General features: G+C 62.7%; 1 protein-coding gene across 6 annotated transcripts in view; it reads left to right on the top strand.

The window, feature by feature from the left end:
* SAMD11 (sterile alpha motif domain containing 11) overlaps positions 1-15,166 on the top strand; it is an 81,430-nt gene that overhangs the window by 62,031 nt on the left and 4,233 nt on the right. For all 6 annotated transcript variants that reach the window (XM_063417442.1, XM_063417441.1, XM_063417443.1 and 3 more), the window contains 4 exons: positions 6,754-6,869; positions 7,198-7,276; positions 9,010-9,710; positions 14,411-14,535. In XM_063417442.1, coding sequence (XP_063273512.1) covers positions 6,754-6,869; positions 7,198-7,276; positions 9,010-9,710; positions 14,411-14,535 — 1,021 coding nt within the window. The remainder of the gene's footprint in view (positions 1-6,753; positions 6,870-7,197; positions 7,277-9,009; positions 9,711-14,410; positions 14,536-15,166) is intronic.

Raw genomic sequence — 15,166 nt, 5'->3', positions numbered from 1 at the left:
CTAGCTCATTTATCTTGCTCTGTGCCACGAGCCATTCCCTCTGCAATCAAGAACTTCAGAGGGAAATTAAATTAAAGCTGCGTGCGTTCCTGACAGGGATAGCGGGAACAGGAGGGGGCTGTGGGGATGTTCTGGATGTGGTGGGATGGGCAGAGGAAGGCTCTGGGTTTTGCACTTTCCTTGGCTTTGTGCTCGGGTGGGGGCAGAGCAGGCTGCACTGTCAGCTCTGTGGGGTCTGGAGTGCTGAGCCCAGAGTTTCCCCCGTTGGAGCCTTGGGGATCCCGCCTGGTTTCCTCCTCTCCCGGCGCTGCGGAGGGCCCGGGCAGCCCTGGAACCTCTCCCCACAGCGCGTCCTTTGGCTAACCCAGCCCATAAATCCCGGCCCCGAGCAGACCTGCGAGGAATGCGGGACGGAGCAGCCTCCCGCAGCTCTCGGGAGCGCTGAGGGCTGGAGGGGAGCCAGCCCGGCCCGGGGCTCCTGCAGAGCATCCGCGGAGGGCGGAGCTGCTCCGGGAGGGGCCGGGCTGGCAGGGGGAGACCCAGATCCAGCCCAGAGGTGTTGGTTTGGCACTGCTGCAGGTGCTGGGGCCATGGAGCTGGGCTGGGCTGTTCATGGTTTGGGAAGAGGGGAGGGAAGGTGCTGGCTGGGTCAGGGACAGGGACTGAAGGCCAGGAGGAGGCTCCTGGAGCAAACCAGTGCTTTCCCTGCTGGGTCAGTTCTCCAAACAGCCCCACGAATAGTGGGATTGGCAGGAGAGGGGAATCCTGGCGAGGGAGGAACACACAGGGACAGAACCTGGCTTTGATGCTGAGAGAAATCCCAGTGGGAGCTTGGGCCTGGTGTGCAGGACTCCCCCAGTGCTTCAGTTTCCCCTGTTGCAGGTGGCAGACATTTGTCATTAATTAATTAATTAATTGTTCTATCTCTGCTGGTCAGAAACAGGCTGGGAGCTTTGACTTTGTGGGGATGAGGCACAGAGGGATTTTCCTTGGCCGAGGTCCTGGTGGTGGCATTGTGGTCCCTTCACCCCTTTGCTCCCTTCTCCATCTCTTGGAAGGAGTTCAGTGAAACTGAGACATCTCTCCAAAGGCAGGCTCCAGCCACAGTCTGGAGAATCCATTTGGTTTCGGGGGTTTGCTTTCCTAGATCTTTGGAGATGGATTCAGCTCGGGTGCTGGAGTGCCAGGGCCCGGTGCTGTGTTTGGGAAGATGGTTGAGTTCAGTGTTATAAAAAGACTTGGAAGAGGAGAGGGTGCAGCTGAAAGGTGCCACTGTGACTGCTCCAGCCTGGAGCTCTTCCCATCTGCAAACTGCTGCCTCTCCTGCAGAGCTGGCAGGTGGCTGTACCCTGCAGAGCTGCTTGGATCCTGCTCCTTGGCTGCTGGCCCCAGCATTTGTTGGCAGCGCTCTGCCGGGGTCCTTCAGCCTGGCGTGTTCCTCCCCAGGTGCTCATCCCCGCTTCTCCCTGCGCAGAGCCTGGGGGAGGTTTCCTCTGGAGGGAGAATCCTTCGTGCCCCGCACACAGGAGGGGTTGGAAGGGGCTGAGGCAGGGCTGGGGAGCTGCTGGTGGTGTGCTCAGTGGGGTGAAGCTCAGGGCTGGGTCTGATCCAGCATCAGTTCCGTGCTGGGAGTTGCTGGGAGTTGGTTTTTGTGCCTGCAGGGTGAGGGGTGGGGGTCCTGCCCCTGCCAGGGGAGAAGGCAGAGCCAGGGCAGGTGCTGGGGCAGCGCTCAGGGGCTCTGTGCTGCCTGAGCAGGCACTGGGGGCACAGATCATCCCCAGGATCCGGGGGAGGCAGCAGGAATGCCAAGGGACAGGGAATGCTGCCAGCCTGAGGTGCCATCAGCAGCCCCATCCTGGGCCCTGTGAGGCTCAGCCCCTTGGCAGGAGCGAGCTGGGGGTGGGAGAGGCACCCACTGCCTCCCCTGCAGGAGCTGACAGACACCGTGTGCCAGCCAGAGGCTTCCTCTGAGCAGAGATGTGCCCAAAATACCCAGCCTGCCTTTTTGGATTCCCTTCTTCCCATCTGCTGTTGCTACGGTTCGTTCTTCATCCCTCCCCCCTGCTTTGGGGAGGTTCTCCTTTGCCTGCTGCCTCCCTGGGCTCATCTCCTGCCCTCCCTGGGCACATCCCCTGCCCTCCCTGGGCTCATCTCCTGCCCTCCCTGGGCACATCTCCTGCCCTCCCTGGGCTCATCCCCTGCCCTCCCTGGGCTCATCTCCTGCCCTCCCTGGGCTCATCCCCTGCCCTCCCTGGGCTCATCTCCTGCCCTCCCTGGGCACATCTCTGTCCTGCTCTTACCCAGCCCAGCCTTGTGTGCCCCTCTCCTCTCTGAAGGCTCTGATATTCTGATTTTGGCCCTGGCAGGATCCCTCCCTGGTTCCCATCTGGCTGGATGTTCTGCAAAGGCCAAAGAGCTTGGCTCAGTTGAACCAGTTTGGTTTCAGCAGCAGTTGGGATTCTGAGGGGCAGCACAAACCAGCCCCTCGCTGTGGCCAGGCCTCGCTGCTGCCCTGGCAGGGCAGTGCCAGCACGTGTTCTTTTCCTGCCTGGAAATCCCAAACACCATTTTTAGCAAGGCCTTTGATTTTATTTATTCTCCCTTGCTGGCAGTGTCTGGGGATGGCAGAGCAGCGAGCAGCTCTGTGCCTCCTGCCTGTTACCTCGGGTTTAAAGTGTCTCTTCCTATCAAATGCAGAGCAGAAGAAAGCAGAGCTTTCATGCATTCTTTTCCACCCCCCCCTTCCCTCTTCTCCCATCCGTTCTAAATTTATTTCCATGCCTTGCCGGTTTCAATCTGCATTTCCTGACCCTCTCACATCTCCAGTCACAGCCTGTGCTCCCAGCCTTCCCCAGAGCTCGGGCTGAGCCAGGGGGGAGCTCTGCTCGGGCCTGGGAGGACAGGATGGGGTTAAAGTGAAAGGCTTGGTTTTAACAGTATAATGTGTAACCCCATAATGACTTTAAATATTGATTATTTGAAGGCCATTAGTGCTTATTGTTAAAGAAAAGTCGATACTTTTTAAGCCTTGTGAAGCATTTGTCTCCTGTTAAAGGACATATCAAATTTAGCAGCGTGCAGTGCAAATCCCCTAATACCCTGCTCACAAGCCTCCAGCTGGCATTTTAGGGGGAGAAAGGAAAAGGGGGCAGGGGGAGGAATGTGCAGCAACACAGAATTGCTCTCTGCAAGGTAAGGACAAGGCTTATCAGATGTAATTGCCGGGGGCTAAATTCACCTCCTCAGAGCAGGGCACTGTAATTCTGCCTTGAGCCGTGGAGGAAGAGGAGGAAGAAATTCAGTGGGGGATTTGAGGCTGGCAGTACCTGGGAGAGGAGCAGGATCCGTGTTTGGGGCACAGCTGGCTGAAAGCACAGCAGCCTTTGCTGGGGTCTCGGGGGGGTTTTACTCGGGGCTTCCAGTTCCTTCCCCAGCTGGCTGGGAAGTGTGGGAGGGCTGCCCAGCCCGGTGCCAGGGCACAGCCCGGTGTTTGCCAGGGCACAGCCCGGTGCTGCTGCTGCCCTGCTGTGCCAGCTGGATGGGCAGAGGGCTGGCAGGGAGCAGGGCAGCTCCAGCAGGTTCTGTGCCCGGCAGGTTGGCTCTGGGGGGTGGCACAGAGGGCCTGGAGCAGGAGCTGGGCACCATCAGGCTCCCTGCAGGGAGGAAAATCCCCTCTTCCCCCAGTATTCCTCAGCATACCTGCCTGCCTGCTGAGGTCTGTGCTGCTGGCTCTGTGCTGAGCAGAGAGGGGCAGTCACCCCCTGTTTGGCCTTTTTTTGGCTGTTTTGGCCATCTGGCCACCCTGCTCTGAGCCAGGGCTGTGACAGTGCCAGCTGAGGGTCCTGGGGCAGCTCCTGCTCCCCTGGCCCCAGCGCAGCCTTGTGGGGGTGACTGGGGGAGCCCCAGGGCTGCAGAGGGCTCTCCGTGTCCTGCTGTGCCAGGCAGGCTCGGGGACAGCGTGTGTCCCTGCATTTCCCAAACCTTCAGGGCCGTGCTGGAGGGTGAGGGATTGATGTGCCCATCCAGCCCTTCTCCAGCCCCTCCAGCTGCCTTCGGGGCTGCCCTGCCCATGGGGTGGGTGCAGGAGCGGTGGCTTTGTCCCTCTGCTCCATCCCCGTCCCCAGCCAGGCACCCCGCCCTGGGCAGCCCCGGGAAGGCAGGGAGGCTCCGAGGGAATGAGCTGCAGAGTCTGGAGCAGATGTGAATTCCTCGGGGATCAAAGTCATGCCCCGTAGCACAACATGAAAGCACAAACCCAGCCTGGGCTGAGCGCGGGGCTGCCACCGGAGGGAGAACCTTTCATTCCCCTGCGCCCAGCCCTGATCCGCAGCCCCTCTCTGCTCCCAGGGCACAGCCTGGGGTAAATCACGGGGCTCCTTTGGTTTGGGGCACCCCGGGGCTCCCGCAGGATCCCCCTCCCCACAGGATTCCCTTCTCCGCAGGATCCCCCTCCCTGCAGGACCCCCCTCCCCACAGGATCCCCATCCCCGCAGGATCCCCATCCCTGCAGGATCCCTCTCCCCACAGGATCCCCTTCCTGCAGGATCCCATTCCGCACAGGATCCCCCATCCTTGCACGATCTTGTTCCCTGCACGATCCCCATCCCTGCAGGATCCCCATCCCCGCAGGATCCCCAACTTTGCAGGATCCCCTTCCCCGCAGGATCCCCATCTTTGCAGGATCCCCATCTTTGCAGGATCCCCATCCCCACAGGATCCCCATCCCCACAGGATCCCATTCCCCACAGGATCCCATCCCCACAGGATCCCCCGCCCCGCACATCCCCACGGCGGGGAGGAGAGGAGGGCACGGCCACGCCACGGTTAACAGCGACTTGATTTCCTAAATTGCTTCTCCTCAAACGAGCAGCTCGTCTGCCCGTGATTACAGCTAATTACGATCGAGCGGACACCTCGGAGCCCCCGTCACGCCGCTTTAATTGTCCCTTATTCATCCGCGGGGCCGGCCCGGGTGGCAGCGGCACTTGGCAGCCCGGCGACCGCGGCCCCGGCTAATTGCGAGGCCTCGGGGATTAGGGCAGGTGATTACACACTTCACGGTGTAATTACATAAGCATCGCTTGGCTGCTGCCCCGGCTCGGAGCCGAAGGTCGAGCGCGGCGTTACCTGAGATTAATTGGAGCTGCCAGCGGAGCGCGGCGCGGCGCACGGGCCGCATTAACATTTCAGCAGCGCCGATCGATCCGCGCCGCGCCTCCAGACACCGCCGGCTCCGCAATTAGGTTAGAGGAGAGCCAGGGCAGCCGGGAGGAGGGGAAGGAGAGCCGGGAGACGGCCACGGCGGCGGGGGACAGGCGGGGAAGCGGCTGCAGGCGTGTGCGGATGGGCACGGGGTGGGGGAAAGGAGGAATTTTGGAGGGGAAGGCAGCCGGGTCAGGGTTGTGTAGTGGCTGCAGGGAATAGGGATGGAGCTACACTGGGAAGGGCTCTCCTCGCCCACTTTGTGCCCAGGAGTCCTTGTCTGGAGGTGATCGTGCCCATGAACTAATCCATGAGCTGGTCCATGCCCATGAGCTGGTCCATGACCCTGATCCATGAGCTGATCCATTTCCATGACCTGATCCATGAGCTGATCCATGCTCATGACCCTGTTCCATGCCCATGACCCTGATCCATGCCCATGAGCTGTGGTCCATGCCCATGACCCTGATCCATGCCCATGAGCTGTGGTCCATGCCCATGACCCTGATCCATGCCCATGAGCTGGCCCGTGCCCACGGGCTGGTCCGTGGATGGCCGGGATGCTCCCGTTGTTATCCCCCCACTGCAGCCTCTGCTGTGCTGTGTTTGTTGCAAAGCCCCAGGCACCTCCTGCCTCCCTCTGCCTTGCCCTCCAGCCTCTCCCAGAGCAGATTTTTCCAGGGAGATGCTGTAAAATGAAAATAAACGGCCCCGCACTTGGCTCTGCCTCTGGATGCCCTGCTGAAGGTAATAATGTTGTAAGTGGCCATCAAAGGGAATTAAGAGACGTGCAGCCGGAAAGCAGATTTGCTTGCAGGCTCCCAGGGCAGATTTGACTAATGGAAGAGACCTTGGCTCTTATTCCCTTCCTGCCTTCTTTTTTTCCCTACCTTCCCTCCTGCTGCAAGTGCTCCCTGCCTCTTTTCCAGGCATTGTCCCCTTCCCACCACCCAGACCTGCCTCTCCCGGTTTCCCCAGCCCCTGGGGTCTGCTCTGCCCATTCTGCCTGGCTTCACCCAGCCCTTCTCCAGCAGGATTCTTTCCCACTGATCCATTGCCCCTCCTGCTCACATCCTCTCCTGGCTGTATTTGCCTCCAGCTTTCCTCTCCACAGTTAAAGGTCATCCCTTAGCCCAGCTAGGACTGGGCTTTTTGCAGGGCAGGCCAGTGATGCCTTCGGATCTTCCCAAACCCACTCTGCAGCCCACAAACACTGAATTTCTTCTCAGGGGTGAGGGAGCTGAGGCAGAAACACAAATGTGGTAAGGGAGGGGCAGATGGAACATCCTCAGTCCTCCTTGGACCTGCCATGGGCAGGGAAAATCCCTTCAGCTGAAAGGCCACAGAAGCAAAGGTGGGAAATGTGTGGGACCTGTGGAGTCCTGGCTGCTTTCTTCCCCTTTTGGTTTTTGCTCTCCATTTTAGAAGCTCTGCATGAGGGTGGAGGGGCAGAGAGCAGCGTCTGGGGCAGGCTGCAGCTCATCTGCAGCCAAGATGTTCTTCCTGGAGCCTCCAGGTTTTCAACGTGGCTTTGTTTTGTGGTTCCTGCAGGGAGATCTCCCACCCTCCGCCTCTGCTGTCGCCCCAGAACGCTCCCCACATCGCCCTGGGGCCCCACTTGAGACCTCCCTTCCTCGGGGTGCCTTCGGCGCTGTGCCAGACGCCAGGTGAGTGCTGGGGTGACACCTGTGGGCAGCAGGGCAGGGCAGGGGGGCAGCGTGGGGCACTCTGCACTGCAGCCAGGCACCCCACACGCGTTTCTGTGCCCCCCACGGCTGCTTCATCTGGGTCTGCAGCCACAGGAGACCAAACTCCAATTCCTGGGGCTCCTCCTGTTGGTCCCCACCTGCCTCCCTGGCGCTGTGTCCTGCCCTGGCAGTGAGGGGAGCTGGGCTCTGAGCAGAGGGGCTCAGGGCTCCTGTCCCCTGTGGGGGGCTGGCCCTGGGGTGGCCAAGGCCGGCTGGGGTGAGTGACCCGAGTGCTCTCCTGCCCCAGGGTACGGCTTCCTGCAGCCCGCACAGGCCGAGATGTTTGCACGGCAGCAGGAGATGCTCCGGAAGCAGAACCTGGCCAGGTGAGAGGGGAAGGGGCTGGGCTGGGCACGGCTCACACGGCGGGGGCTGTCCTGGGTGCAGGGGGGAACCGGGGGCTGCTTCCTCACATCCTCAGTGTGACCCCCGAGGACACTGGTGTGAGCCAAGCACAGATACCCTGTGACTATCCGGGGAGGGGTTTCAGTGGCTCTGAGATGTGTCCTTGAGCCACTGCCCCGTGCAGATTCCCAGCACACCTGTGTCACACCCCCCTGCCTGTGGGAGGGCTGTGCAGGTGTGGGGCTGTGCAGGTGTGGGGGGGCTGTGCAGGTGTGGGGCTGTGCAGGTGTGGGGGGGCTGTGCAGGTGTGGGGCTGTGCAGGTGTGAGGCTGTGCAGGTGTGAGGCTGTGCAGGTGTGGGGCTGTGCAGGTGTGGGAGGGCTGTGCAGGTGTGGGGCTGTGCAGGTGTGGGGCTGTGCATGGTCAGAGAGCTGTGCAGGTGTGGGGCTGTGCAGGTGTGGGGCTGTGCAGGTGTGGGGCTGTGCAGGTGTGGGGAGGCTGTGCAGGTGTGAGGCTGTGCAGGTGTGGGGCTGTGCAGGTGTGGGGCTGTGCAGGTGTGGGGCTGTGCAGGTGTGGGAGGGCTGTGCAGGTGTGGGAGGGCTGTGCAGGTGTGAGGCTGTGCAGGTGTGAGGCTGTGCAGGTGTGGGGCTGTGCAGGTGTGGGGCTGTGCAGGTGTGGGGCTGTGCAGGTGTGGGAGCTGTGCAGGTGTGGGGCTGTGCAGGTGTGGGAGGGCTGTACAGGTGTGGGGAGGCTGTGCAGGTGTGGGGCTGTGCAGGTGTGGGGAGGCTGTGCAGGTGTGGGGGGGCTGTGCAGGTGTGGGGGAGCTGTGCAGGTGTGGGAGGGCTGTGCAGGTGTGGGGAGGCTGTGCAGGTGTGGGGCTGTGCAGGTGTGGGGCTGTGCAGGTGTGGGGCTGTGCAGGTGTGGGGAGGCTGTGCAGGTGTGGGGCTGTGCAGGTGTGGGGCTGTGCAGGTGTGAGGCTGTGCAGGTGTGGGAGGGCTGTGCAGGTGTGAGGCTGTGCAGGTGTGGGGCTGTGCAGGTGTGAGGCTGTGGAGGTGGGGGAGCTGTGCAGGTGTGGGGAGGCTGTGCAGGTGTGGGAGGGCTGTGCAGGTGTGGGGGGGCTGTGCAGGTGTGAGGCTGTGCAGGTGTGGGAGGGCTGTGCAGGTGTGGGAGGGCTGTGCAGGTGTGGGGCTGTGCAGGTGTGGGAGGGCTGTGCAGGTGTGGGGCTGTGCAGGTGTGGGGAGGCTGTGCAGGTGTGGGGCTGTGCAGGTGTGAGGCTGTGCAGGTGTGGGAGGGCTGTGCAGGTGTGGGGCTGTGCAGGTGTGGGAGGGCTGTGCAGGTGTGGGGCTGTGCAGGTGTGGGGCTGTGCAGGTGTGGGAGGGCTGTGCAGGTGTGGGGCTGTGCAGGTGTGGGGCTGTGCAGGTGTGGGGCTGTGCAGGTGTGGGAGGGCTGTGCAGGTGTGGGGCTGTGCAGGTGTGAGGCTGTGCAGGTGTGGGAGGGCTGTGCAGGTGTGGGGCTGTGCAGGTGTGAGGCTGTGCAGGTGTGGGAGGGCTGTGCAGGTGTGGGGCTGTGCAGGTGTGAGGCTGTGCAGGTGTGGGAGGGCTGTGCAGGTGTGGGGCTGTGCAGGTGTGGGGCTGTGCAGGTGTGGGGCTGTCACCTCACTCCTGTAAGGAACCTGCTCCTCAAACCCCCCGCCCAAACCCCCTCTCGCCCCGCAGGCTGGAGATGTCGGCCGAGCTGATCCGGCAGAAGGAGCTGGAGACGCTGCACCGGCAGCGGCTGCTGGCCGGGGACCCGCTGAGCCTGCACCCGGCGCTGCCCCCCGACCACCCCGCGCTGCGCAGCGTGCACGACGTCCCCGAGGGCCACGCGCTGCGCGACGAGCTGTCCCGGCGCAACGCCATGCTGGTGCTGCGCCACAACAACGCCCCGCTGCTGTCCCTCACCCCCGGCGGCCCCGGCGCCGCCACCCCGCCCAAGGAGCAGCCCCGGCGGGCCGGAGGCGGCCGCAAGGGCTCCCAGCCCCGCACGGAGCCGCAGGGCCCCGGGGAGGCGCGGGAGCCGCGCGCCAGGGACGGCGCCCAGGACTGTAACGACGAGGAGATGAAGGACTCGGAGAGCGACGCCGAGGCCGGCGAGGACAAGGCCGAGGGGCTCAAAGCCGAGGGCGGCTCGGGAGCGGAGCTCAAGGAGTGCAAGGACGGCGCGGGCAAGGCGTGCGAGGGGGCCAAGGAGCCGGGCGAGGCGGGCGCGGCCCCCGGCGTCCCCTGCAGCTCCTCGAGCGCCGAGTCCCCCAGCCACCTGCTGGGGCCCGGCATCAGCAAGGCCGAGGTGAAATACCTCCCTCCAGCCTCCCTGCCCGCGCCGCAGCCGCTGCCCTTCGGCTTCCCCTACACCATGAGCCCCTACTTCCCTGCAGGTGAGGCGCCGGGGGAGCAGGGGCTGGGGCAGGGACGCGTTTGGCAGGGCTGGGACAGGGAGCCCCCGTTGCACGGTGTGGGTGCTTGGGCAGCTTCTCTTGTTTCAAAAGGAGGAATTTGTGTGGTCAGGCGCTGGGAGGGCTGCCCAGGAGGCAGCGCTGCCACCATCCCTGGAGGTGGCACTCGGAGCTCTGCTGGCAGCATGGGCAGTGGACAGAGGCTGCACTCAGTGACCTTGGAGGGCTTTTCCAGGCTCATTGCCACGTGCCCTGTTCCAGGGCAGGGGCAGCTGGGCTCTTTGCCTGCCCCGGGTGCGTTTCTGTGCCACAGGCACTGCGAGAGCTGGCAGGGAGGTCGGTGCCAGCTCTCCCTTCTCACTGCAGGAGCGAGGGGTGGCACAAACGGGGTCTCAAACCCAGGGAGCGCTGCCAGCCCAGCCAAGAAGCCAAATGTGCCCCAGCTAATTACCTGGCAGATCAATTAGCAGGAGGCACACGAGGAGGGATAGGGGGGGCTGTGCTGTGCTGCTCTCCACGCGAGGAGCTGCCTGTGAGCACGGCTGCCCATCCCTCATTAGAGCTGCCTCCCAGCCAGGAAGGAGGAAGCGATTTTTCAGTGACAGGCAGGTGGCCAGGATGATAAATATTCCTGCTGCCCTGGGCTGCCGAGCCCTCCTCGCAGGAGCCTTTTCCTCCCGGCCATTAGAGAGGGACGGGGCTTGTGAGAGGCTCTGCAGGGAGGCCTGGGCTGGGGCTGCCTCCCTCCCTCCCCCAGCAGTGGGTGAGTTGCTGTAATAGCCCATTTATTATTATCACTTTGGATTTATATCACCAGCACATCTCGAGGCCCCGGCACAGCTCCAGGCTGGGTTTCCCTGCCCGCCTCTCCTGGTTCCTGCAGCCTGTGCCAGGGCTGGAGGTCCCTTCCTGAGGGCTCTTTGGCTTCTGGCTGGTTTCACACACTGCTGGGGCCGCTCTCCTGTGGGCTTGTGCAGCTCCAGAGCAAATCCTCCCACCTGGAAAGCCCAGGGAGGACAGGGAGTGGTGCAGGACGGAGCAGCAGGCGCTGAGGTGGGAGTTCAGCAGCTGAAATATTGAGGGTTGTATCAATCCGAGGCTGCAGCCATCGTGGGCAGAGTGAGGAATGGGTTCCTCACAGAGCCCCCGAGGGCGGGCAGGGCTGCACCCGCTCTCCCCGTGCCAGGCAATTCCTGCACCCCCTTTTTGCACAGGGACTGCTCCCCCGGGAGGGACGGGAGACTGGAGCTGTCAAACAACCAGTCTGTATTGTAAAATAACTCCAGTCTGCCCCGGGGACTGGAATTATCAAACAACCACGGGGAAGAGCTGGAGGGAGGAACGGGCAGGGGGAAGCACCCGCTGGGGAGGGCGCTGAGCCGGGGCAGCCCTGCCCTGGCAGCACACGGAGCTGCTCTGCCCTGCCCCGTGAGCCGGGGTCGATTCTGCGCTGCCTCCCGGGGCTGTGGCTCTGTGACCTCATCTCCTCAAGGCTTCAGCAGCCTCCTCCTCCTCCTCCTCCTCCTCCTCCTCCTCCTCCTCCTCCTCCTCCTCCTCCTCCTCCTCCTCCTCCTCCTCCTCCTCCTCCTCCTCCTCCTCCTCCTCCTCCTCCTCCTCCTCCTCCTCCTCCTCCTCCTCCTCCTCCTCCTCCTCCTCCTCCTCCTCCTCCTCCTCCTCCTCCCGCCCCGTCCTTCGGAAAAGGTGAAGGATAGCGTGTGCAGGAGGCTAAAATCCTTCCATTGATTGCAGTCTGGAGAGCAATTAACGCCAGCCTGGTGGTGCTGCTCTGACCCTGCCCCGCCGCGAGGGAAGGGCTGTGCAGGGAGTGGGGAAGGGGCTGGGGACAAAACCGGCTGAGCCCAGAGGGGGGCTGGCTGCCAGGGGTGGCACCGTGTCCCCAGCTGGCACCTGAGCTGTCCCCAGCAGTGCCAGGAGCTCTGCGTGCCCGAGCTGCAGAGCCTGGAGCTGCTCCCCTGGCCAGCAGGGCCTGGAGCTTTGCCCTCCATGGCCCCTCCAGGCTCTGCCCTCTCTCCCTGGAGCAGCTGGGCATGGGGAGGAGGGAGGGGAATTATAAATGGGCCGTGCTGGGGACACCTGTCCTGGGACGATGGATTCCTTTCAGCCCCGCACGCCGGGCCCCAGCTGGTGAAAGGCTCCCTAATCCATTTGCAGCCTGCTGGGCCCTCATTTATCAGCCTGCAGACAGCGCGGGGCTGGCAGGGGATGGCTGCTGCCCTTTGTGGCCGTGGCAGCCGCTGACAGGTCATTATTGGGATCGAAGGTGCGGCCCCTGCAGCCCCTTGGCACCGATTTGTTCTCATTGTCGGGGCTGCCAGAGCAGGGGGGACACACACGGAGCATCGTCCTCCAAGGAGCGCGGGAGGAAGGGCAGGAGCCCCTCCGGGAGCTCAGAACTGAGGGCTGTGCACAGCCAGGGGAAGGGACCGTGCCCAGCTCCAGAGACCCCTCCCAGCGTCACTGCGGGGGTGGCAGGGCTGGGCTGGGAGCAGAGGGGACAGGGGACACTGCCCTGGCTGAGGGTACCCAGGATGGGACTGGGAATGAGGGGCCTGGGAAAGTCTACTGAGTGTCCTGGGGGGTCTGGGCTGGAACAGAGCCCTGGCAGGACGTGAGGAGAGAGGAGCAGCCCTGTCCCCGCTGCAGAGGGACAGGCAGAGCTGGCAGCAGGATGGGTCAGCTTGGAGGGACCACTGGAGCTCCTCTGCTCCATCCCCTCTCCCAGGATCCCCTAAGAGCCTCCTGTGGATTGTGGGGAGCCTTGGAGAGCTCCAGCCAGGCAGCCTGGCCCTGGGGCTGCCCCTCCTGTGATTGCTGTGGCACAGACTCACCCCGAGGTCTGGAGCTGCTCCCCGTGACCCCTCTGTGTCCAGGAGTGATCCCAGCACTGCTCCCAGGGATCCAGGGGAGCTCCCAGGGATCCAGGGGAGCTCCCAGGGATCCAGGGGAGCTCCCAGCTCCCTGGGCTGCCTGCAGCTCTGCAGGGAGCTGTGGTGTGGGTGAGCAGCCAGAGCTGTCCCCTCTCAAGGGGTGCAGCTGCAGGGACAGCCAGGGAGGGGAGCAGGAAATGGGGAAGGGAAATGTGTGGAAATGATTCCAGAGCCTCTGCCTGCTCCCCGTGCAGCTCTGCTGGTTTAAAGCATCTCCTTGGCACGGGAGTTTCCTGTGCAGATCCCGAGCTTTTCCTGCTGCCCTGGATGTGCTGGAGGCTTTGTAGGGAGCGTGTGGGGCCCTGCTGTGTGGCTCTGCTCCTTCCCCTGGCTCTTCCTCAGCCCTGGGGTATTCCCCAGGGAATTGGCTGCTCCCTGCCCTCCCTGCCTGCTCCCCACCGTGGTTTTGTTTTATCCATTTTTCCCTTGCCCATTCCATGTGGAAGTGCTGTCCCAGCTGCTGTGGGCAGGAGCAAGGGTTATATCCATCAAATCCACCAGGGAAGAGCCCCAAGCCCACAGGACAGATAATTTTGTCATGACAGGCTCTGGGGAGAAATATTTCTCTCCCGGCAATTCCATTCTCCATTCCCTGAGCAGAACAGCTCATACCCCTCATAAACTCTTTCCCTGCCTGAGGATCCTGGGTGTTCTCATCCCTGTAAATGTCCTTGTGCTCTCCTGCTCCAAACACCCCACAGCAGCGAGTTCAGGGGTTCCTGCTGGCTTTCCCCCACCTTCAGGAGATGTTTTGTGGAATTGGTTTGTTGTGTGTCCTCCCTTTCCCCCACAGCAGGTCTGAGTTAGTGTTCCCTCTCTGCATTTCCAGTCCCTGCGCCTCTCCCACTCCTCCCTGGCTCCTGCCGGGATTTCTGTGAGTGTTTCTGTCAGGCTGCAGGGCCGGGGCTCCCCCAGCCCCTTGGGGACTGTCACCTCCGTGTGACAGGGCTGGGACCCTCAGTGTCACAGGGCTGGGACCCTCCGTGTGACAAGGCTGACACCCTCTGTGTGACAGGGCTGGCACCTCCCCGTGTGACAGGGCTGGGACCCTCCGTGTGACAGGGCTGGGGACCCTGCATGTCACAGGGCTGGCACCCCCTGTGTCACAGGGCTGGGACCCTCCATGTCACAGGGCTGGGACCCTCAGTGTCACAGGGCTGGCACCGCAGCCACTGTTGGCACTTCAGGGAAGTGACAGTGGCTCCATCCTGGCAGGGCTGGCAGAGGCAGGGCAGAGCTGGGCACAGCCAGGGCAGAGCCAGGGCAGAGCCAGGGCAGAGCCAGCCCCGTGCCGGGGCCGTTCCAGGCTGGCCAGGCTGGGGATGAGCCCCGGGGAGCAGCAGGGGCTCCCCAGCCGTGCCCGGGGTCGTTCCCAGCCCGTCGGGGCGCGGGGCAGGCAGAGCTTCCCTGGGTGTGCAGAAACTCCTGCAGGCCCTGCTGCTCTCCCGTCCTCTCCCCTGCTTCCCCCGCAGCTGAAGAACATTAAACACATGAAATGCATTAGCTCGGATTTTCCCTTCCCCCTGCCCTCCTTCCCCAGCCGGGGACCTCCAGGAGGAAGAGGCCTGCGAATTGACCCTGCCCAACGCTTTAATTGACAGGTCATTAAAGATGAATGCGTGGCTAGAGAAAAATATTCAGATTGCAGGCTGGTTGTTGTCCGTGTGGGATTTTAATGATTTATGTTCCTTTCTCCTCCCCTCCTTCCCACCCCCCTGGCTCCACACAATCCAGGCACCATGGGAGGTCTGTTCCTGGACGGGGAGGAGAGCCCGGCGCTGGAGGACATCAGCAAATGGACAGTGGAGGACGTCTGCAGCTTCGTGTCCAGCTTGTCCGGCTGCACTGAGTACACTCAGGTAAACCCCAGAGCGTCCCTGCGGGGGAACTGGCACTGCCCAGCTCCCTGCTCCTGCCGGGAAAGGGCTGCAAAATTCCCTGGAATGCTGTGATTCCAAACAGGAAAAGGGCTGCAAAATTCCCTGGAATTCTGTGATTCCAGAACCAGAAAAGGGCCCGCAAAACTCCCTGGAATGCTGTGATTCCAGAACAGGAAAGCGCACACAAAATTCCCTGGAATTCTGTGATTCCAGAACAGGAAAGGGCACACAAAATTCCCTGGAATGCTGTGATTCCAGAGCCACGGCTCAGGCAAACCAGGGAACTTGAGCACGACTAGGAACTGCCCCAGCCTGGCCGGGATTCAGCTTTGTGTCTGCACTAGAGCTGGGGGACACCCCAGGGGATGTTTTTCCCCAATTCAGGATTTTTGTGGGGTGTTTTAGGGAGGGTTTTGGCTCCTGCCCGTGCCGGCTGCAGGGGAGGGGGAAGGAGTGGGTGCAGTGAGTTGTGCTGGGAGCAGCAGCTGCTGCTGCAGCCCTGGGCAGTAAAATCCCACTACCCTAGGGACGGCTCCAGGCTGTGGGTGCAGGGCTGGAAACGCCCCTGGTGGGTGAACAGGGAGGGCTCTGAGGCGTTGTGAGCTCCCCC

The sequence above is a fragment of the Prinia subflava genome, chromosome 21, assembly GCF_021018805.1.
Source record: "Prinia subflava isolate CZ2003 ecotype Zambia chromosome 21, Cam_Psub_1.2, whole genome shotgun sequence".
Lineage (NCBI taxonomy): Eukaryota > Metazoa > Chordata > Aves > Passeriformes > Cisticolidae > Prinia > Prinia subflava.
The sequence above is the reverse complement of the archived record's forward strand: the minus strand, read 5'-3'. Positions and strand labels throughout refer to the sequence as shown.